Source organism: Brienomyrus brachyistius, chromosome 7, assembly GCF_023856365.1.
Source record: "Brienomyrus brachyistius isolate T26 chromosome 7, BBRACH_0.4, whole genome shotgun sequence".
NCBI classification, from domain to species: domain Eukaryota; kingdom Metazoa; phylum Chordata; class Actinopteri; order Osteoglossiformes; family Mormyridae; genus Brienomyrus; species Brienomyrus brachyistius.
Window position 1 is genome coordinate 25,862,826 of NC_064539.1, and position 23,394 is coordinate 25,886,219.

The 23,394-nt window shown below is 36.8% G+C and overlaps 1 protein-coding gene and 1 long non-coding RNA gene across 15 annotated transcripts in view; one reads left to right on the top strand and one right to left on the bottom strand.

Annotated features, from left to right (window-relative positions):
* Positions 1-23,394, top strand: part of LOC125746621 (transcription factor 4-like) — a 134,049-nt gene that overhangs the window by 79,795 nt on the left and 30,860 nt on the right. For 9 of the 11 annotated variants that reach the window (XM_049020827.1, XM_049020830.1, XM_049020831.1 and 6 more), the window contains 2 exons: positions 3,740-3,869; positions 4,702-4,751. In XM_049020827.1, coding sequence (XP_048876784.1) covers positions 3,740-3,869; positions 4,702-4,751 — 180 coding nt within the window. Of the gene's footprint in view, positions 1-3,739; positions 3,870-4,701; positions 4,752-12,944; positions 13,238-23,394 lie in introns of those variants that run through there. The other 2 variants (XM_049020833.1, XM_049020835.1) reach the window with 2 other exon arrangements.
* Positions 6,451-8,004, bottom strand: LOC125746636 (uncharacterized). 4 transcript variants are annotated; one of them, XR_007399023.1, is made up of 8 exons: positions 7,936-7,990; positions 7,748-7,794; positions 7,419-7,606; positions 7,278-7,371; positions 6,949-7,089; positions 6,714-6,854; positions 6,620-6,666; positions 6,451-6,572 (listed from the first exon to the last, which is right to left on the bottom strand). It is a non-coding gene; the product is annotated as an uncharacterized LOC125746636 (long non-coding RNA). The 4 variants fall into 4 exon arrangements; XR_007399024.1 differs by lacking the exons at positions 6,451-6,572; positions 6,620-6,666; positions 6,714-6,854; positions 7,748-7,794 and adding exons at positions 6,601-6,619; positions 6,855-6,948 and having other exon boundaries at positions 6,996-7,089; positions 7,419-7,653; positions 7,936-8,004; XR_007399025.1 differs by lacking the exons at positions 6,451-6,572; positions 6,620-6,666; positions 6,714-6,854; positions 7,936-7,990 and adding exons at positions 6,601-6,619; positions 6,855-6,948 and having other exon boundaries at positions 6,996-7,089; positions 7,419-7,653; positions 7,748-7,815.

Consider the following 23,394-nt stretch of genomic DNA (forward strand, 5'->3'; position numbering starts at 1 on the left):
CAGTGTTTCAGTTGATCTTCTGAGATCAGCTATGATGTGTTGAAACATGCTTGTATAACCTTGCTTTCTTAACCCAGTAACTTAAATAGTTGACTGGGTTGTGTCCAGATGTCACCCCCCCCCCCCCCCCAAAAAAAATAAAAAAATAAAAAAATCACAGTGGCTATTAAACATTGTAATGCTGCAGATTAACTAGTGCTGTGCTATTATTCAGCTTCTTGGCTGTTGCTTTGCGTTAGCGGCTTTGAGTTAGCGACTCAGATCGGAGGGTGGCAGAGGATCTTGGGGTTGGTAGGATTTTTTTTTTCTGGCTTGAGAGTCAGCTTGAGCACATGTACAGGTGCACTCTGCAGTGCCAGCACTTCCTCATAATTAATGACTCCTTCCTGAGTACCCCCCCGGCCCCAATCTTCCTCCCAACTCTTGCGTGACTGGAAAGAATACTCAGATGCCATCAATTTCAAAAATCCAAAAATGGGGGGTGTATGTACTTTTGTACAATACCCAGAATGAAAAGCAGGTCACCATCTTCTGATCTAAGAATTTGCCTGCATCATTTATATAAAAATGACATTCATTATTATTATTGTTGTTGTTGTTGTCATTTGTTTGTTTATATCTGAGGCATATAAGGTTTACACTTGATTATCTTACCTTAGACCTTCTTACATACTGTATTATGAGCTAACTAATGTTACTCAGTGATTGACGACAATACATTTACACTACCTCCAGTCTCAGTTTTGAACACATCTATAACCCTGCAGGTATAGAGTTTCTAGATTGCCTGTAAATTGCAGGAAAGTTCCAATGACCTCTTTAAAAAATGAAAATAAAAAATCTGCTCGAAATCTGAAATGAGGACATTATCATAAATATATACATGCATGTGTGTGTGTGTCTGTGTGTGTTTGATAAAAAAAAATCTGTTATTTTTTTGGTCCCCACAAGGGGAAATTCAATTTTAGAAAAATCTGTGAGTGCAACCAAAATACTAAAAATGCCAGAAGGCTTGTATTTTCTGAATACTTACGGTTAAGGTTAAGGTTGTCATTGTTGGGAATAGGGTTTTGCCCTTAGAAATTAATAGACAGTCACCACAAAGATATGAATATAGGTCTCTCTCACTCACTCTGTGTGTGTGTGTGTGTGTGTGTGTGTGTGTGTGTGTGTGTGTGTGTGTGTGTGTGTGAGTAAATTGTGTGAATTGTGTGCTGGGGGGTATTCCATGAAAGTACCTAAAGAAAGCCAGACTTTCCCGAAAAAGTCAGACTCAAATTAGCGCCATTTCTAAACTTAGCCTCATGTTTTACTACCGCAGTTCAGCAGTAACTAATCAAGGCTCATACAAGACAGACGTGCGTAGTCTCACTTAGTGTGAGATATTTAAGAAGCCCAAATGAATGGATGCACGATAGATCGATCAAATGAGTCGGAAAGCGTGTAAAACGAGAGCGGTGATTTTGCCCGTAGAACAAATGCTGCTGATGGAGCTGTATGAAAAGAAAACAAAGATGTAATTGCTAAAAAAGGCAATACTGTGGCCATAAATAAAGCCAGTTGGCTTGGCAAAGAATTGCAGACAGACTAAATGCGTAACTTATGTAAATGTTACACGTGCTTGGTACAGTGGCCTGGTGGTACAGTACTTTATGCCGTCGCTTTGCATCACGGAAGTTGCTGGTTTGATTCTCATAGCCACCGGCGAATGTGTCGGGTTCACTTCACGTGTCATTCTTCCTGTACAATGTTATCTCCGTAAAATACTTTGTCGCATCCGTGTGAAATGTTATGCAAAAATAACCGTATTTTGGCTTTGCTATTTTACTAATAAACTTTAAAAGTAGACAGTAACTAAACAAAATATATAAATATCTTCCTGTTCATATTATTTTTTTTTCTATTTCAGCCATTGCATTTTATGTTTGACCTTTGGAAGATGGGTACGCTTTTGTTTTAATTATTTTGGAATTACAATGCTGAGACGTGTTTTTTTATAGGTTTTATTTTATTTCTTACATGACATGAGTAGTAAGAGCGCGGAATTTCGTCAGGCGGAACGATCTTTTGAGGATCTGGTCCCACACGTCGGACGTTCTTTGGGACACCGCTTAACTAAGTTACCATGGTAGCTCAGCGGGGATTCATTTAAGACACGTTGATGGAATGGAATTCCCACTTAAATGAGCCAGACTTGTCGAAATAAGTCAGACTTTCCTTTAATCCTGCTTCGTGGAATATACCATGGTCCCCACAACATGGTAAAACCTGTTACTTTTTTTTGCTTGTGGAGACATTTTTTCTAGGTCGCCACAACATAATCTTCAATTTTATAAAAACCTGTGAATACAGTCAAAAAACTAAAATAGCCAAAACCCATAAATAAGAGTCTGATCAGTACTGGGCTTATTGAACCCTTTCAGTATACGGCAACTAATATTTTTAGCCACTAATATAAGTCAGCTGAAAGAAAATAAGTGCCGGCAAAAAAGAGATTCACTTGTTTTTCCCTCCTGCAAAACAATTTGTTTTGAGTTATTTTAATTACAATAATATCTTTTGTAATCATGTTTTTTTTTCGCCTAAACAGGCATACCCATTTTAGCAATTCCAACATTAAAGTCTTAATTCTTCAGTAAGTGTGTTTGCAATGTTCAGGTGCTTGTTATTCATCTTTGTTAATATTTCTACTTTCTGCCAGCTGGGGACTGGCAGTCATGTTTCAGACTTTGCAAGATGAACACCATGAGAATTTTATTACATGGAGTTGCCAGGGCAACGTGATATCGGACAGAAAAAAAAGCCTGATCGACAATGTGCCACTTTTGTTATAGCAGACGCCCTTTACGCTTTAAGCTAACCAAGCAAAAAAAAAAAAAAAAAATGCTTAAATGCAGAAGAGAGGTGTAGTGACTTTATTGTAGACAAGGAGCCCTTTGTCTTATCGTATGAATAGCTTGAGATCCTTTAGTCCTTTGTGGGTTAACTTGGGACCAGGAGCAGAGTTGTAATTGGCCTATTTAGGGTATTTTGCATTTGAATGGTATTCTAGTGAAGCATTACTAACTCTGTTGTGAGAGGCACAGTGATTAGAATTTAGATTAGGGAAAACACTTTCTCTACTTGATAAACTACACTAATTACTTCAGTCACTGTAAGTGAAGTATAGAAATTCAAGTATTGATAAAGGACGGTATGTTCATGTGTGTGTGTGTGTGTGTATACACCTGTAAATGTATATATTCATATGTGTATTTGTAGCTAGTGTGGAAATATCTGATAATGTTGGTATTAAATATCATAAAAAAAATATAAACAAATCTGCATGTGCTTGTTGTTGATTAATTTAATCAATTTAAGAGAACAATGTTCTTCACACAATAGGAGTGTGTTCTCTTTGAGTAACTGCGTGCCACAGAAATTTCATGGTAGCGTTTGTGTTTTCTGTAAATTTCTGTATTATCAGAGGAATGATCCTCTTTAGGTTTCGTGTATTGAAATATTAAATTATGTTTGGGTTGCAGAATTTAAATTGAAGGGTAATGCATGTACGAAATTCCACTGTTTTACGTTGAGCACTGCCATACAGATTTTTTTTTCCCAGAGCGTGTTTATCTTGAAATACATCTATATTTGTAATTGGCCTATTCAGCTATATTTGGTTTGATATGTGCATTGCATTAACTTACAGGGATGAAGTTTTATCAGCATAATTTCTAATGACCTATGTATTGTCCAGCCTAGCCTGCTGGCAGGAGACGTAGGAGTTGGTTCTCCAGGGGCAGCTTCGCCCACTAAGCCTGGCGCCCAGTACTACCAGCACTATGCCAGTAATCCCCGGCGGAGACCATTACATGGGGACTCCATGGGTGAGCTTCAAGGACTTGCATTTTATCAGCATTTCTTTTTGTCCCCGTTCTTACTGTATGAACTTTGCTTCTTCTATCCATAGTCCTCTAAATACAGCTGAATATTTCAGTGTATTTTAATCATTAAATTAATTTGTATTAAGACATTAAGGCCAAAATGTTGTTGAGGCACATTTATGTCTCTTTTTGAGGATCTGTGAATCTACATCCGTGTGTGTGTGTGTGTGTGTGTGTGTGTGTGTGTGTGTGTGTGTGTGTGTGTGTGTGTGTGTGTGTGTGTGTGTAAAGATGTAGATGTACAACTAATAACATTTTTTTTAAGAAATGGAAAATAGATTGAAATGAAAATAAGCCTTTTATCATAAGCCTAACGAGTTTCCCATTTGAATTCATTATTTTGTGTTTTTGATTCACATCATTTTGTTACAATTGTTCTGTGATAAAATCAAAAGCTCCCCTATGCTATTGTTCTGTTATTTTGTTTGCATGTGTTAACATAAGTATGGAATAGATTTTCATTATTTGCACCTATTCATCGACCATCCATAAATATTCCGCCTATACTCCTCAAAAACAGTGTCATTGTGAATCATTATTTTCTGTCAATAAACACCAGTGTTGACCAAAGGTAATTCTTAAATAACTTTTAACTAAAATCTAATCATAACTTTCCCCTTTATTAGCCTCCCTTTTTATTCCTTAAATGGTGTAAATCTAAAGATATTATTTGCGTAACCCTCTGACTGCCTTTGGTGAACACATAGTGCATCCGCATACATGTCTTTATTTATTTAGTTATTTACGTATTTCTTATTTATTGCTTCTTTTTCAGAACTGCAGACAAAAAAAGTCCGCAAAGTCCCTCCAGGGCTGCCTTCCTCAGTAAGTTATATTGAATTAATGTAGTTTGATTTTGGAAATTGTTTTTCTCATCATTGTGGCCATTGAAGGTTTCGGTTGTATTGCAGAGATATTATGCTTTACGTCATTATTTAAACAACAGTTAATTGTAGACTTATCTGAATTTAATTTCGCTCCCTTATTTGCCTAGGACCTTAAACCAAAGATATGTTTTGCATGAAAATTGGCTGCAATTGAACATTTCTCTAGAATTAGTAGTTATTTTCAGGTAGTGTAAAGTGAAAATGTACGATAAGTACGATGTCAATAGAAGTACCTACAATATATGGACAATTTCATTAACAATTAATATTGCTTTAAAAATGACCTATCACTGTTTAATGTTCTGTTCCGTGCAACTTGAGTGGAAGATTGGGTGTTCTGCCTCAGATTAAGGTTTTATGTCTATGGTAATATTTTAGCAAATATTTTATCAGAAGTTTTTTTTACTCTAAATACTTCATATAAATAGTTTTATTTACGAACACTGGTTCAGATATTTACAGTCTGTGTTGAATTGGATGCCAAACTACACAAATATATGGATTTCATAGTAGTTTTTGTTTTACTGAATGTACTACAAGCAGTGCAAGAAATTTATTGGTTAGTTATACAATTAACCAGACTACAGTATAATAACATTAGATTATTTATTTAAATCATGTAGACACTTTTTGTTTTTTTGTCTAATTCACCCTTTCATTATTAAAAACATTGGAATCATCTCCTTATTAAAGGTACATCCATTTACTTTAGGGAAAAACATCATTACTTAATTTATATAATTTTATTTGTTTACCCATTGGTTTATAAAGTAAGAGTCACGCTTGATTTACATTTAATTAATTTTGTCATGAATTTGTGTCCATATTAGTACATTTTATGAGTAAAATGAATTGATAGCTGATAGGTGGAATCAGTACATCAAGTGTTGAGAAAAATTTACTGTATGATTTTTATTGCAGTTTTTTTCTTTAAGTTTACGAAAGTTTAGTAAGCAATAACTTGTTTTGCATTTATTTCTGTTTTTTTTCTTTTACCACCACCCATGAAATATTTTTTTGTCTTGCTTTGTATTTGCATTCATCACCTGAGTCTCTCTGACTTTGTATGAGATCGTGTAAAGTTGATCGTCTTGATTAAATTAAGGTCTACTGGAAGACACAGGGGGGACACAGTAATCTCCTGTGCATCTTAGTGCAAACTAGACATGATGTTTTCCTGAGCTTTTCTGTCCCCTTCAGGAAGTGCTTGGTATTGCACAACAATTTTTACCTTCCCTGCCTTAACCAAAGAAAACATAAAGGATTGACGATACACTGAATGTATACGGACTGTTTTCTGCTTATCACTTGCAAATTGATATGTTCTAAAATTAAACATAAAGCAGAGAATGGAAATAAAATGTTTTTTTCTTTGAATCACTAATAAATTGGCAGTACCGCTGAGGTACGCTGAGCAAGGCATCACCCCCCCAAGCACTGCTCCCCTGTCTCTGAATTAGCTGCCCCCTGCTATGTCATGATGTCACATATGGGTTAAATGCAGAGGACACATTTCATTGTTGTTCTCTGTGTTCTGTGGTTTGTCAACAATGATCATTGTTCACCAAATTCGAAATTTGAAATTTTGTACACTCAAAAAAGACACATAAGCTACAAGTCTTATTTTTGCAAGGACAATTAATTGTTAATTTATGAGGTAGTTCTATATTTGTTCCATTTCATGAATAAAAAATTACTAGACATTATATGGGTATCAAGTTCATGTGGCTTTGCACAATAGCATTCCCACACGGCTGACCTATGCAAATACACTGCTTTATACAGTGGCATTCCCACACGGCTGACCTGTGCACATACACTGCTTTACACAGTGGCATTCCCACACTGCTGACCTGTGCACATACACTGCTTTACACAGTGGCATTCCCACACGGCTGACCTATGCACATACACTGCTTTACACAGTGGCATTCCCACACTGCTGACCTGTGCACATACACTGCTTTACACAGTGGCATTCCCACACGGCTGACCTATGCACATACACAGCTTTACACAGTGGCATTCCCACATGGCTGACCTGTGCACATACACTGCTTTACACAATGGCATTCCCACACGGCTGACCTGTGCACATACACTGCTTTACACAGTGGCATTCCCACACGGCTGACCTATGCACATACACTGCTTTACACAGTGGCATTCCCACACGGCTGACCTGTGCACATACACTGCTTTATACAGTGGCATTTCCACATGGCTGACCTGTGCACATACACTGCTTTAGACAGTGGCATTCCCACACGGCTGACCTGTGCACATACACTGCTTTACACAATGGCATTCCCACACGGCTGACCTATGCACATACACTGCTTTACACAGTGGCATTCCCACACTGCTGACCTGTGCACATACACTGCTTTACACAGTGGCATTCCCACACGGCTGACCTATGCACATACACAGCTTTACACAGTGGCATTCCCACATGGCTGACCTGTGCACATACACTGCTTTACACAATGGCATTCCCACACGGCTGACCTGTGCACATACACTGCTTTACACAGTGGCATTCCCACACGGCTGACCTATGCACATACACTGCTTTACACAGTGGCATTCCCACACGGCTGACCTGTGCACATACACTGCTTTATACAGTGGCATTTCCACATGGCTGACCTGTGCACATACACTGCTTTAGACAGTGGCATTCCCACACGGCTGACCTGTGCACATACACTGCTTTACACAATGGCATTCCCACACGGCTGACCTGTGCACATACACTGCTTTACACAGTGGCATTCCCACACGGCTGACCTATGCACATACACTGCTTTACACAGTGGCATTCCCACACGGCTGACCTGTGCACATACACTGCTTTATACAGTGGCATTTCCACATGGCTGACCTGTGCACATACACTGCTTTAGACAGTGGCATTCCCACACGGCTGACCTGTGCACATACACTGCTTTACACAGTGGCATTCCCACACGGCTGACCTGTGCACATACACTGCTTTATACAGTGGCATTTCCACACGGCTGACCTGTGCACATACACTGCTTTACACAGTGGCATTTCCACACGGCTGACCTGTGCACATACACTGCTTTACACAGTGGCATTTCCACACGGCTGACCTGTGCACATACACTGCTTTACACAGTGGCATTCCCACACGGCTGACCTGTGCACATACACTGCTTTACACAGTGGCATTCCCACACGGCTGACCAGTGCACATACACTGCTTTACACAGTGCCATTCCCACACGGCTGACCTGTGCACATACACTGCTTTACACAGTGGAATTCCCACATAACTGACCTGTGCTTGTGCACTGCTTTGAATGCCTTGTGTTTACTGTTCACATTCCCAGCTAGCATTAAATACTTGCCATGTTTTTATTATATGATGCTAAAGAAATAGCAAAACTGAGAAATTACCTGTGAATTCTAAGCTTTAAATAGGGTATTGCTATGCTTTATGCAGGGATATATAAAGAAAAGGTTACTGATTAATTTCCACATATAAAGATCAGTACAGAGAGAGTGGAAGCAGACTGAGGCCTGGCTACTGGGTGTCTTGCTTCTAACCAGGGTACCTTACAAAGTCTTAGGATGTTCAGCTATAAAGTGACACAGGTACATTTCCTTGCCTTACTATTATAATTTATTCCCTAAAGCTGTTAACTCTTTGCCACAGTTCTGTTTTCCATTTCTGGATTGTAGTTTTGTATATTTTGTATATTCTTTTTTTTTCTTTAATAAACTGAACATCACTGTAAATGAAAACATCCATCTCATTATTTACAGGAGTTATCTAGTGCAAATATTCATCCTTCTTCTACCCTTCGTGAAATAATACTGAGGTGATAAAATCGAGACAGTTCTTTTTGAGTTTAAGAATGGGGTCCCAGAACGGTGACAAAAAGATATAATTCAGGTACAAATTTCCAGTGTTTCCAGGTATTGGTTGAATATGTGATGACTTAAAATATTAATTAGATCTTCGGGGTATTTCGTCGTTCTTTGAAAAGGTTCTTCCCTTTTGCTTTTCATTTTCATTCATGTTTTACTCATTGGAAATGATTGGCCTCACGGGTTCTGAAAAATGCATTCACTATTATGCTGTGAATAAAAGAAATTATGTTCTTGGTAGAGTCTGCTTATACATTAATGCCAGTTATTTTAATTGGTTAGGTTCTGTTAGATTTAGTTCAGTTCAGATCTCTAACAGTTTAAAGTGTTTTAATGAAAATGAATTACACATTTTTATTTAAAAAAATAATAGATAATAAAATAAGCATAATAAAATAGAAAAATCAAGTCATTTTGTGACTTGCAACATTTGCTCCTGTCCTAAGTAGATTCCTGCTTATTCAAACGACCTGCACTGCACATCTTACTCCTGTGACACTACAGCAGTCTTAATTTCCATTGAGAGTATCAGTTTGGGTGTAGCAGGTTCACATTGCTACTCATTGCTACTCATTTTTCTTCCGAAAAGCACTGTATATTAGTATTTAGGACTAAGAACACTAATCGGGTTTAATTTGGGAAGAGGTCTTGTCAGCTATAAACCAACGGCTGCAGCAGTCTGTTTAGTACAATAACAGTTTTTCTACCCAGAGTATCTTCAGGGTTAAAAATGGTGATTTACCGGGGGCATGAAAGCAGGCGGCAGCCATCCTGGTACTGAGTTTACACTTTGGGGGTTGAGCAGGGTGGGGTGGGGTGGGGAGAGGGGGGGGGCAGGGGAGTTCTGGCTGAGAGCTTGAGTGTCGCACATTCTGTGCTGCCAGAATAAATTGTGGTCTTGACCAGTATGCTTTCTGTCTTAACTTGCTAACCTGCTCAGCCTTCGTACAGTATCATAGAGTATCTTCCTCCATGAAGTGTGGGAACGAAATGCAGGGCTTCAACAGAAACAACACCACCAATGAATGCTGGAGATAAGAAGACAAGCAAGGAGCCCCTCTTGGCTTAAACCTCAGAGATTATATGTGATCATGCACAGCATCTTAAAGGGGCATTAATTTGATCCACCTGAAGTCAACGAGATACTGTAGTTTCTTAATTCAAAATCCGTTTGTTAGGAGTATGTGCCTGCGTGCGGCTGCCTAATTACGTATTTAAGCTGCATAAATTCTTTTAAAAGAATACAGAATAAATCGTAATTCATGTGCATGCAGCTCTATGCAACAGGTCAAACTAAAGTAGCATTAAGACTTTAAAAAGTTGTTATTTCACCCTTTTTAATTCTAAATGTTCTGTTTGTGCAAAAATCACAAAATCACCATAAGGCCTGTTTTGCATTTTTAATTTAGTAACTAACATATGAATACATTTGCATATTAATTAGGTGCAGATTAAATCATGCATACATAATTGCCTCCTTACTGTGTTTAATGTTTGTCAGAATCTGCAGCTTTGGTTGATGAATGCCATTTGAAGAATACAATTGGACATACCCTTAGACATATACAAGCAAACGTAAGATTTTAAACACTGATTCCCAAGCTATCCTCTTTCAGCACTGACTGTCCTGTTAGCAATCTTTCATGCACTCATTAATTACTCTGCACATACAAATTAATAGTTTAAGCACTGGTTATCTTTAAGGGTGGAATTAAGGTTTTTGGTTCAATTTAGACCCGGTTACCATAAATTCTAGCTTATTTGTCTCTTCTCTGTGCAGAATGTGAGCCAGTGAATACAGTGCAGACACCGAAATAAAATCTTGTTTGTAAATGCATTAATTTTTATTAAGCTCTTTTGTGTATATCTTTGTGTTTATATGTCTGTCTGCATGTGTGTTATATGTGGATAGAGGCTAAATATTACCCACAGAATAATATTTAAAGTCACTAGTTTTATTAAATATTTGATGTACGTGTAATTAAAGTGTATGTAGGTACACTGAACTGTATATGTTTGCTTTATATGCTGATACATTTTCTACATTCCAAACATTATTATGAATATTGCTTTTGTGACGCAAAATACTTCAGTAAAATATGTCTGTTTTCTGTTAGCATGTCAGAACATGGAAGGAAATGTGCTGCTTTTCCACTGTTATTACACTGTGTAACAGAAATAATCCAACCATCTTTTAGACAAATCGTGTATTTAGGGAGATATAACAGAAACTCTTTATTAAACATAAAGGTTCTAGGTGTTTATATTCTGATTGTATACTATAGTGCATGACAAAGCATTCAGATTTTTAATTGGTGAAAAATTGCTTATTGGGATGATTAAAAAAATCTGATACTTTTACTTTTTAATGTTTTCTGTATGTGAAGATTTGAATTAATGTTTAATCACTTACATTTAGCATTTTCTTTCTTTACCCAGAAGATCAGTCATAGAATTGTGCTATGTAATTATTTCTCTGATATTTAAATTGAAATAATATGCTCTGCTTTTAAAATTTAAATGTAAATCTTCCAAATATGTTATTGGAGAAAAAACTCGCATTACAATTCAAAGTTCTTCATGACAATGTCACGGCACTTGAGGATTAAACCGCAAAAAGGATAGGAAGGAGAAATTATTGTAAACCACCTGAAAACCACAGCAAAAAACAAAATGTAAATATAGAATAAGAAGTACCCAGAATACTGCAAATGCTTCAATTGCCATTTGGTAACGTTTATGTACTAGTGCCACTCGGTATGGTAAGAAAATAGGTGTCGTATTATTAAACTTTAGTCTATGACTAGCAGTACAGTCAAGCAGCATTTGCTTCAACATATGCAAATGATTAAGTTCCAGTTGGGATCTATTCCCAGAGGTTTGTCTTTTCTCTGTGATGCTCAAAATTTGGCAAGTGCTAACACTTCACTTGATGAATCTAGTATAAGAAAAAACAGCAATCGGCAGTATCCCAAGTTCACCGACTCCCTCGCCACTCCTTTTCTTCCGTTTCAGGCAAACAAAATTGTTTGGAATATCATTCAGGCATTGTTTGCATTTTGGAGGACCAAATATTGAATGGATTATTTAATCAACCAATGTTTAAATAAAATATATGAAATGGATACTTGTAATGATGCAATATGTCCGTTAGTGTAGACCGTCTCTCTCGTGATGAACTTTTGTTTGCTAATTTTTATTGGCTAAAATGACTGGTGCATATTTTTGTTGGTTGTTTCTTGACATACAGCTAACTTGGAATCAATTGCGATAAAAGATATTTTGTAATTTGAAAGTACCATAGTTGTTTTTTTTTAAAATGAATCCTAGTGAATGAAATGCAAAGTGGTGCGGTTTTGAAACGTGAATGAAATCTGCAAGCTGCAGCGTTGTCTGCTAGCATTGCATTGCTGTGCCTATTGCTTTGGAAATGCATGTATCATACATGCGCACTCCAAAGGAGTGGTTTAGTGAATACTTTCATCATTTTTTAAATATATCATTAACAGAAGTTCTTAATCAAGAAATAGAAACCTCGACCATTTTTCGACTAGGTCAGAGAGGTTTTTTTCCCACCCCTTTTCTGCTGCGAGTCTAAATCTCAGGCTGCTGCATACAATGCTGGGAGCCAGCCAGCTCCAGAGACAGATGGTGGAGTTATTAGATGTGCATCATACGATTCCCTTCCTGCCACTCGCTTTTTAATCAAATTATAGCAAAAAAGAGGGTGGAGGGAGTCTATTAACTGAATCTGTATTCAGCCCAATAATGGATCTTATACTGGCTCTCTACCCTCAAGCTGAACACTAGTGTTTGGGATTTTGTTGTGTCCCCCTCATCGTAGATTTTTTCACAGATGAATTTATGTGCCATCCAGTATGTGTGCTTGCTTGTTGCAGTTTGTGATAGCATGCACAGTTCAGTCAATCAACACAGCAGCCTTGGGCAGTTCAGTCAAAAAAAGAAGATGGCGTATTGGGTAAATTTAAATATAGGTGGCCTGTGATGTAAGCAGCTTATTAGTAAACAAAAAGAATAACATGTAAATTGTCTGAAAACTTGTTCATATTTAAAACCCAAAACTGGGGAAGTAGCTGCATATTTTGTCATCTGCAAAGAAGCAATTCTAGCACAGTACTTAAACGTCTTACATTTTTAGTATGGAAAGTTAACAGAGAGAGAGAGAGAGAGAGAGAGAGAGAGAGAGAGAGAGAGAGAGGGAGGGAGGGAGGAAGAGCGACAGAATGTGCAAGAACATGAGATGGGAGAGCAAGTCCCCCCCTCTTACTCCAGCGTCAGAAATGGTTTCTCCCTACTTTGCATATTCACCATGCTTGGCCTGGCCATATGGGAAAATGCAACTGAAGGAATTGTTGTGAAAAAAGGACGAGTGAGTTTGAAATAAAAGTTGTTAGAGTGCTACTGAAAAGGGGGAAAAAGAATAAAAGCAGCATGTATTGTGCGTACACCATCCCAGGTGTGAGTGGAAGCTCTTTGATGTACTACTATAACGGCAAAGCGGTAAGGTTGCTGTGTTACTTCATTATTGTAGCTGTCATTTCATAGTTTGTTTTTTTGGAGGCAAATTATCTGGAATTTAACAGCAGCATTTTTATTTTGCAGTTATTGTGTTGTGGCTGAAACATTTGTCTCCATTTCTTTCACCCAATGAAAAAGCAATTTTTTTCTCCTGTTTTGTTAAATATTGATGTGAAAAGATTTTTCATATATATATATATTTGTGGTATATATATATATATTTTGTAAGCACATTTCAGAACTATGCTAGGCAGAACTACTCACCGTTAGACTGTATAACATCGATTTGATAATTCTGCTGTTTTTATATTTACAGTTTAGAACTCTTATAGGTGGCCAATTATATCCAGATTGTTCGACGTGATAAAAATTCAGGAAGGTGCAGGAATAAGGTCAATTTAATACAATGGGGGAAAAAATGCATCGCCTCTTGTTAAAGTAATGATTAGATTTAGCTTAGTTTATTACTGAAGGACTATTTTAAAGATTTTTAGTGTTGGTGTGGCCATTGTTTATTGGGTTATTATTAATGTTGTTGTTGTTATGTTTTTAAGTCACCTCATGCTGTGTGTTTTATTTATTCTCTCTGTTTTTTAATTATGTTACACCATGTCTGTTGGCCAGGTGTGAATGTTTTTTTTTTTTTTTTTTCTGTAGTGGTCAGAAGCAGTGTTTATACCGATATTCTTGTAGGGGCGTTGTGTCCTTCCATCTCAGATAATACTGTTTTCCTTTTATTTCAATCCAATGGAAGGTGCTTCAGGTCAGCAGGGAATATTTAGTGCCTCAGTATTGGCCCATTCCTGTGTTTCTCTTCTGTTATTGAATGTGAACATGAAAAACAGACTGGTATTACCTTCAGCAGAGTAAAAAGTTTATTTGTTTAATTAAATTTAAATTGTATGTGTAGGATGAAACAATGTAATTTATTTGAGCATGGTTAGATTGAATAATTTTTCTGTTTAAAGAAATTAAAAAATATTATTGACTTACAGTGTTCTTATTTGCTTTAAGAACAAAGGAACGTACTTGAAAGGGAAAATGGTCTGTGTAATATGCATACATATATATGAAGTAACTGGTCTTCTTAGTGACATCACCTGTCTTTCGTTCAGGTTAAATAAATGTGTGACATAAAAGGTTTTTTTTTTGCCACGGAAGAACCTGTTAAAATAATCAATTAATTGCAATGGAAGTTAGTTGCATTTTTGCTCATTCGTGGTTCAGCTTTACAGTACAGGCTGTAAGCTCTTTATCATCAGCATTTCCAGTTTTATTTGGATTTTAGAATGGGGCTGAGTTATTTCTTCTTACTATTATAATAGTACTTATTATTATACCTTATTTTTGTAGTCGCACAGTGGGACGTTTTGCCGTCAAACATTCCCGCGGTCTGACTTAGAGATCAGAATCGGAACCGTGCCCAGCCACAGATTGCCCACAGATTTCATATCGGCGTCGCCTTCTCCCAGGGCAACCTGAAGGTGAAAGGGGTCCTCACTAAATTTTGCATTAAAGTGCCCCTTTTAATAAACACAAGCCCCTTTGTAGCCAACCTACATAATCAGATTTCTGTTTATGATACGGCGGGCATTGTTAGGCCTTGGACGGCTGCATTGTGTGGGTTTTGATTCTGTGCCAAGCATCTTGCTGAGATTGTTTATGCTGTACGTTTAGCAGTTAAAAATACACAGGGCGGCATTCGCTCTCCCCAAACGGGGCATCAGTGTTTAGAGTTGCCTTTTTATTCATTTATATGGCTCCCGTTAAAAATAGTTTTCCTTTTCTTTTAGTGCGATGGTCCTGGAGGTGTTGACCGATACAGGAAGCTTCCTGCTATCCTGGTTCAGTAAACAGATAAAATAAAAGAGCCTGTCTTCTAGTCTGAATGAAATGAGAACCGTTTCTTCTTAATGAATCAACAAAACTGGGGAATGGAAAACAAAAGTCCCTCTATATAATAATTTTGTGAATGCTGCTGTTGATTATATATTGCTATTCAAAGAAGTTTTAATTGGCGACCTTAATGCATATTACCATGTTTTGAGCCAAATGTGTAAAACAAGGGGTTTTTAAATCATGCTGGCCAAAATGTTTATTTTTGATATTTATTCCCGAAGATATTCGGTTTATTTTTGCTTAGGTTCTATCAAATACTACTAGTATAATGGTACACTAGTAGTAAACGACTTGTCCACTACTATATTTGTAAAACATATTGTAGTATTTCCAATAATTGCACAAAGTTTATTTAGCCAAAAGCATTATTTGACTTGCTGTAAAAATATGATCAACTGCAACACCAGTTTGATCAAAGTGCAATAGAACAGCATGTACTTTCTGTATATGAAAGCAGGATTGTTATTGTTATATTTTTTTCATAAAATTAATTATGTGACATTAAATAATTTGTTTATTATTAACAGACCAATCTGATATTTGATAAGTATTGTGATTGTCATTATTACTGTTTAATATCAGTTATTGCTATATTAAACTGATGCCACTAATAATTATTTTTGTTGCTCTCCTTCTTTGTATAACTTTCCTGTTAGAATAATAAAATACATAAATAATTGTGTAATTAAATACTCCATGGATGCATTAATGTGACATTTGGTGGTTTAATAATCATCAGATAATATATAAATACATGAATGAAACTTAAATTCCTGATTTAATTGTATTTCTTTTACTGCCTGAAGACAGTCTTTTTAAGTTCAGCGACACACGTGTCTGTCACCTTTGCTTTCGGATTTGTCACTGTAGTTTTGCTTGACATTTTAATGCAGGCGTTTCTTAAGAATCTATTTTTTTTTTACATTTAAGCCATTTGAATTTGTTAGAATTTTATTATATTCTTGTTTATTGATCGTACAATTTCTATTTACTTAAAATTAAACTATATGCATACTAATGTGAAATATAGCTAATATTAGCAAATATTAGCAGATTTTATTTAATCAGGGTTATGTAAATATGTACATTTTCTTGAATGAATGACAGTAAACTTGCTAATATGACACTCACATCAGAATTACTGTTTAATATAGTATTATTGAACAAATTACCTAGTATTTACAGTAACCAGCTCAAATTAGTATATGCATGATTAGTGTTAATTTGAATCATTTTTGGATTCCTTGATATATTATTAATATATATGGAGACATAATGATCAATTATTATATAAAGTAATAACTATTCAGATTTAATAACGTAATGCCTATACAGAAATCATTGTACTTCTTATTGGTTTTTTATTTTCACCCATGTATTGGAAATCATTTATAATAATTTAGCAACAGATTTTACATAAAGACACAAAGATGGCTGTTTGTCTTCATGCCTCTTCATGCAGAACCTCAGAAAGGAGAAGAGATCTATTTTCATGGGGAAACATCCTTACAGCTTTTCAATACAGCTGGTACTTCTTCGATTTCTCTGAGAATTTTCATCATTTATTGATTTATTTCTGAATAATGAAATCCTATTATTAGCAAAATTTAGATTACATAGTACAGCAATAAGTGGTATTAAATATTTAGTATTTTCCACGTGTTTAAAAATCTTCTTTTTGGTATTGTACATTTTTGCTATTTGCGAAGGTATCCTTTGTAAAAAAAAAAAATACAAATGAAAAAATAAATAAAAGCTGGCACACTTATCGTGTGCATGTTTGTCGTCCACAAATCTGCCTGCTAAATATCAGTGTTTGCGTTACCCATGCTGATGCCTCCAATGCAGATGCACGTCAGGCAGCGTTGCATAAACACCAACGCTGTGGAAAATACAAAAAAACGTACAATAAATCTTTGATCTTATTCCAGTCGGTGCCAAATAGCATGGGCCTCGTTTTGGGGTCTGTGGTGGAGTTTGATCCATATGTTAATTGTTAAATTAGTCAGATCAGTAGTGCTTTTTCATTTTTTTTTTTTAGTTTAAGGTTAGATACCACTGTAACATGCACTTGTTTAGGAATAAAATACATAATTGAATTTAATTCATATTTGCTGCATTCAATACATCCAAATCAATGCAGTATTGCAGTATGGTATGTATGTATGGCTTAACCTTGAATTTTCACAGCCTATAAGCATTATATACCATTTGGTAGCTGGTTGCTAAATAGCGGATAAGTGTGATTTGTAAACAAGTTGTGCTTCTAGACAATAGCTAGAAGGATGGGTTACCGAATGGAACTTTCCAGAGCTATCTGGAAATTATAGATCTGGGCCCTGCATGAAGGACTTGTGACGGTCGAATAGATATAAAATTTTCTGCATAACAAAGTGTAATAAATGTGTACACAGCTTAATTCCAGGTTCGCTATGAAGATGTTGCCCCCATATTATCGTTTTTCCTCTTTCACAAGATTAGATTTCCTAAGGCCCTAAGGAGTTATGGCTAAATCATTCCAGATTTCCTATGTCTTTTTGAGTAATCCTTTAAAATTGATTTGGCACATTTTTGATTTTGGACTCTGTGCTACAGTGTAGATTTACCACATTCTGCATAAATAGCAGATGAGCTCTTACCTTAGTGTGTGTCTTGGTGTTGAACGTGTAACGTCAGCCTGCCTTTAAAGTCATGATTCTGCAGTGTGTCAGTGTGCCCTTTTGTTGTGAGCTTGGCCACATCGTGGGGCGTCGTGTGGCTCGGAGGGTTGGGACACTGTGCCTGTGAAGGTTCCGAGGTCGGCACTGCGATTTCACTGTTGGGCCCTTCAGCAAGGCCCTAAACCCCAGTTGCTCCCGGAATTGACTGACCCAGCTTTAATGACTGTGTTTTAACTTGAGAGCATAATGCCTTTTTCCTGGTTTAGTTGCAAATTGTTTTCTATCCGATTCATTTGAAGCGGAATAGGGAAAAAAAAAAATCAGCTTGCATTTATTTTGTTAAATTACCAGTATACCTACTGTACAATCCTATACAATGTAATCCACATATAAATAAGCATGTGTAATGAATTTTATTCATTATTAAGCTCATTAAAAATTATTAATAAGAATTTCTTGGAAGAGTACATTGTAATAATAATTTGATTGCTGCCTTAATTTGGATTAAATCTGCTGCTACAGTGAAAATGAAATATGTAAGTGTCAGGATCGCAATTTTCACACATGTCAGAATTCACCACAAACTTTTCCAGACTGGATATATATTGGTTATTAAGAAGAAGGTGATGACACATGTAAAAGATTTCAAAGTAGGTTTTTTTTCTTCAGGCAAGCTTAGTGAAAAGTTTCAATTGAAATATACTTGCAGTATTTATTTTGTGTGCCCAAATATTTATTGTTGCATTTTCAATATACATAGTTTTATGTGTGCGTGTGTGTGTGTGTGTGTGTGTGTGTGAGAGAGAGAGAGAGAAATGGGTGATGGAGTTCATTACTGAAGATTTGCTTTGGCTGTTAAGTCTGTCTTGAGGTCACTTACTATACAGCTGATATGCTTCCACTACTCAACCTGGAAACGCCAAAACAGTTTCTTTTTTACTGTAAAAGGCATTTTAAAAACGAATGGTTAATTTAAAGGGTAATGCATGGCTCTCACATCTGTCATTAGAAGAACTGGGTTTTTCCTTCATGAGTGTTAAAATCCAGCCATATGGTTTCCTGTTTTTTCACAAAATAAAGTTTGAAATGGAAGGCACCATTTGTGACTTCTACATACCATCCATCTATCCATCCATTCACTCACCTTCCAATCATTTACTCAGTATGACGTAATGCTGTTCCTGGAGCCTATCCCAGAATGCACAGGGTACAAGGCAGGAGAGTGCCCTGCATTGCTGCTTTTGTAAAATATTAGAAATATTACTTCTGTTCTATTCTAATGTTCCGATATGTATAAGAGCTAGTGCCATTATTTAAAAGTATTTGAATAGGGCTCTTCCCTTAAGTATAAGCATTGCAGTACTGCCTTGACTAAATATTTTGTAGTATATGGTTTGAGTTGGCAGTCAAAATCTAAAACGTGTGACTGTGTTGCGGAATTCTTTCAGTTTCTGAGTTTATCTGACCCTGAAGACGTTATTGTTATGTTGCATAAAATGAAATTCATATGTGTAGTTTAGTGACTTACGTTTGAAGTAGCATATGTAGTCTTTCCTCTGTCTGTGCTGAGAGGATAATGTGCTGTGCCTTGACTTTTCGTTCTTTCGTATTTGATGTGTAGTTGAAAAAGAGGTGTAACCACAAGGGGGCATTCTAGCTAGATCGAACGAAAACTGATGTCATAATTATGTTAATTTTTTTTTATGAACAATACTTGGCTATAGAACTGTTACGTTAATTAACTTAGTTGCCAGGACGAGTAATTGTTGTGGAGTTAAAGATCGGTTAATCAATTAAAAAATACAATGTACTGAACAGAAATCACAGCCTACTGGCACACAATCTTGAGCTTATTTGGGAATGGCAGTGAAATCTGTTTTTCTTTTTTTGAGTTGCTGGACTGCATGGAAGTCTTTCAAGTTTTCGATTTACTGTGCTTTCTTATTCCCAATTTCAACTGCAGTATGCAAATAGCATTTCAAATACAGATTGCTTTCAAACAGTGTCACACATGCAAAAATATCATACGATAAGAAAGCGGACCATTTCTACATATAGGTCGCGGATTTGTTGACAATTGGCAATAATTGTAATGTTGAATTGACTGTAAAATGAAGGAATTGAAAGGACATAAAGTAAAAAAATAAGAATATAAAGATAAAATACCAGCCAAAAACATGAATTCACCTGCTCGAAACCATAATTATCTGTGATTTAAACTGTGTGCACTTGCCCAGTAACAGGTGTGGATATCAGTTTTACAGACTAGTAACACAAACTTTGAAATAGTGTTGTCCAACCCATGTGTGTTTGTAAAATGCGAATGCATGAGTTCTGCTTGTGTAGTCTTCTCAGCCATGGAGAGTGCTGTGTCATGCTCTTTATGTACTTGTCTTGGTGATGAAATCGGGGACCAGTACCAAATTCATCTCAGGTATTGTGGGTGTCGTAGCAAACATTAAAGGAATCTCAGTGCCTCACGGCTGTGCAGATTGTGCAGTCCCCCGTTCATCAGAAAGATGATAAGCTGAAGCACACTGCAAAACCATGCAAGAACTATTTAGCGCCGAAGGAAAGTGACATGGCCTACGCGATCTCCAGACCTCAGTTTACAGGACAAAGTGGAAAGTCAAAACGGTCAAAGGCAAAGCAACAGAATGCTCTGCGAAGCTGTAAATGAGCTGGGGAAAATCTTTGAGTGAAACTTGCTGAATGCCGCTGAAACTGGTTAACTGAATAACTTGCGTTTATGCAGCTTTTATCAAGGCGGATGGTGGCTCTTTAGAAGAATACAGGAATTACAGACTTTTCTTTATTGAAGACAGCTTTGGTACTCTATTTGCTGCTTTGTGTATTGTGCATGTTTCATTTTAAAGTATTTAAAAGAAACGTAGGACATTAAAAAAACCAAGCATGCTCAAACTTTTGTCAGGTTCTGCAGGCATACTGTTGTGGGAGACCTGTTGCAAGGTCAATTATATAGCTGATATTTATGAATATGTGTTGTGCAACACAGTTGCCAAGTTTCAAATGCATCTGCGTCTTCCTGCACCATTTCAGCATCGGTGGAATGTCATGCATCAAATGTTTCTGATGGATCAGAAATCGCTGTCTTTATCATATCAGTCAATTTAACCTGTCTTCAGTTAAGTAGTCCCGTTACCATTGACACTAAGGCATGCACTAGACATATATACAGTATGGAGTAATACTTTATTAATCCCTTAGAGAAAATGAGAGAGGCAGACACATATGATGGTGAGGGCTAGTTTGGTGTCACAGCAAAGGGTTAGCCATCTCGCAGCAGCCAGGGAACTGGGGGTCTTGCTCAAGGGCCCAGGAACGTGTGACTTTTCTACCGAAGCTGGTGCTCTGACCAGCGACTTTCTGATGGCAGGCACAGTGATTTAGTCCACAGAGCTACATATATATGTATGTGAGTGACTTTAAACATTGATGCCCAAATACTGATTATAGGAAGTATATGAAAGCAAGAACCCTATTTAAAATAATCAAGTTTTATACAAAGACATACTATTAACTATTAATAATCCTGACTATGTATCTAGGCGGAGCCTGTATGTCCGTTATAGCGAACAGAGCTACTGCTCAAAGTGGCCCTGGGGACCAAATTGTTTGTCTGTTGTAAGTGAAATTCCATTATATACAAGTCCACTATATCCGATGCTTTTTCTGCATGTCCTTAAAGGCACACGGCCGGGACCAGCGGACCTCGTCCGTTATAGACGATATTCCGTTATAAGCAAGTACACTATAACGGGATTTTACTGTATTACATTTTGTTGATTTTTTGTTGCATTTATCATTACATTTATTTTAATGAAGATCTATTTGCAATTATGACTTGGAAAAAAACACCCAAATCTAGCTACCTTTTTTCACACTGTTTATATTTCGAAATTGAACACAATATTTTCAAGCTATAAAATTACCATTAAGAAAAGTACAAAGTCTACAAGGTTGCAGACATTTTTTTGATTCTTTTAAACATTTTTAAGTACTTCAATCTACTTAAGTATCTCAAAGAACACCTTTTGAATGTTTTAAAGATGAATATGCATTAGAATTGCAATATGCCTGGTTTCCTTTACTCAGAAAAAGGACAAACGGCTGCCATTGATTCTTTGAGGGACGCTGATGTATGTTCCTTAACCTGCCCCCATCCCTGTCGCTGGGCTGAGCGTCCTCTCACAGTCACAAGCACACTCGTCTTTATCATGAACAATTCCGGGCAACATTACTGGCCGCCCCTGATTTTTTTAATGTACAATATCTTTAGAAAGAGCCAGACTAGTACCAACTTTGAATAATCAGAATATTTTAATAGTATGTCCAAAGTTATATAACAAAAACATGCATTTTCAACTTAAGTGCAGTGAGTTCACAAAAATAACAGATAAACTATGACTTGAACAGCGTTTAAGACACTCTTTCGTAATATTCGGTTGCATAACCCTTGGTAACAATGACTGCCTCCAAATCTTTGTTGTTATCTGTAAGCTTCCTGCACCTGCCTGCTAGTAGTTTCTCAAACTCAATCTCAACTGTAATTTGCTCAAGCTCTTGCATATTTTCAGAACTCCTTTCCCCAATGGTAATATCAACTCTCTCCAAAGATTTTTGGTCAGATTGTGATGAGGACTCCTTGCTGATCAGTTTAAAACTCCAGTGTCCTCTTTAAACCCCTCTTTTGTCCTTTTAGAGATGTTCTTCGAATCGTTGTCCTGGAGAACCCATGATCTTTGACCCAGACTTAGTTTTCTGCTCTAAAATGCCTCAGTAATCCTCTGATTTCATGACTCCTTTAATATGTTAAAGGCCTTGAATTTCAGAGGCAACAAAGCAGTCCCACGATATTATTGACCCTTCACCATATTTAAATGTAGATAGGGTATTCTTTTCCTTACAAGCCCTTAAACAAGTCACTAGTTTACTTTACCGAAAAGCTATACTTTGGCTGAATCTGTGCATAGGACATTTTCCCGAAAGACTGTGGTTTCTCTAGATAGGTTTTGGCAAGTATCAGTAATGTCTTTTAATGTTTTTTTTCCCTTTCGGTAGTAATAGTCTCCTCCTTGGTCTTCGCCCATAAAGCCCTTCTTCGTTTAGTGTTGGCATATGGGACAGGTTGAAACCATCACTCCAGGTCAGCCTTAAATTACATTACATTACTGCACGTATCTGACACTTCTATCCAAAGCGCCTCACGGCAGAGGGAAGGGTTACAGGTTATGCTTGTGCTTCCTGGGATTTGAGCCCATAACTTTGTATTGCTCATACAATGCTTTGCTTGTTAAACCACAGGAGGTATTTGTCCTCGTCCCACTGCAGCCTAGTAGGTACTTGACAACTCCGTGAGCAGCGAACTTCTTAATAATTTTGTAAACTGTTGGAACAGTGATGCCAAAGTCTTTGGGGAAGGCCTGGTATTCTTAAAAAGTCTTGGTGATGGTAACATTTCTGATGCTCTCTTGTCTTTATCATTATGAATGAGGAACAGGAAATAAAAGTGGCCTTTTTAAAAATTGAAGCCATTATTCATTGGGCAATTCAAGTTCC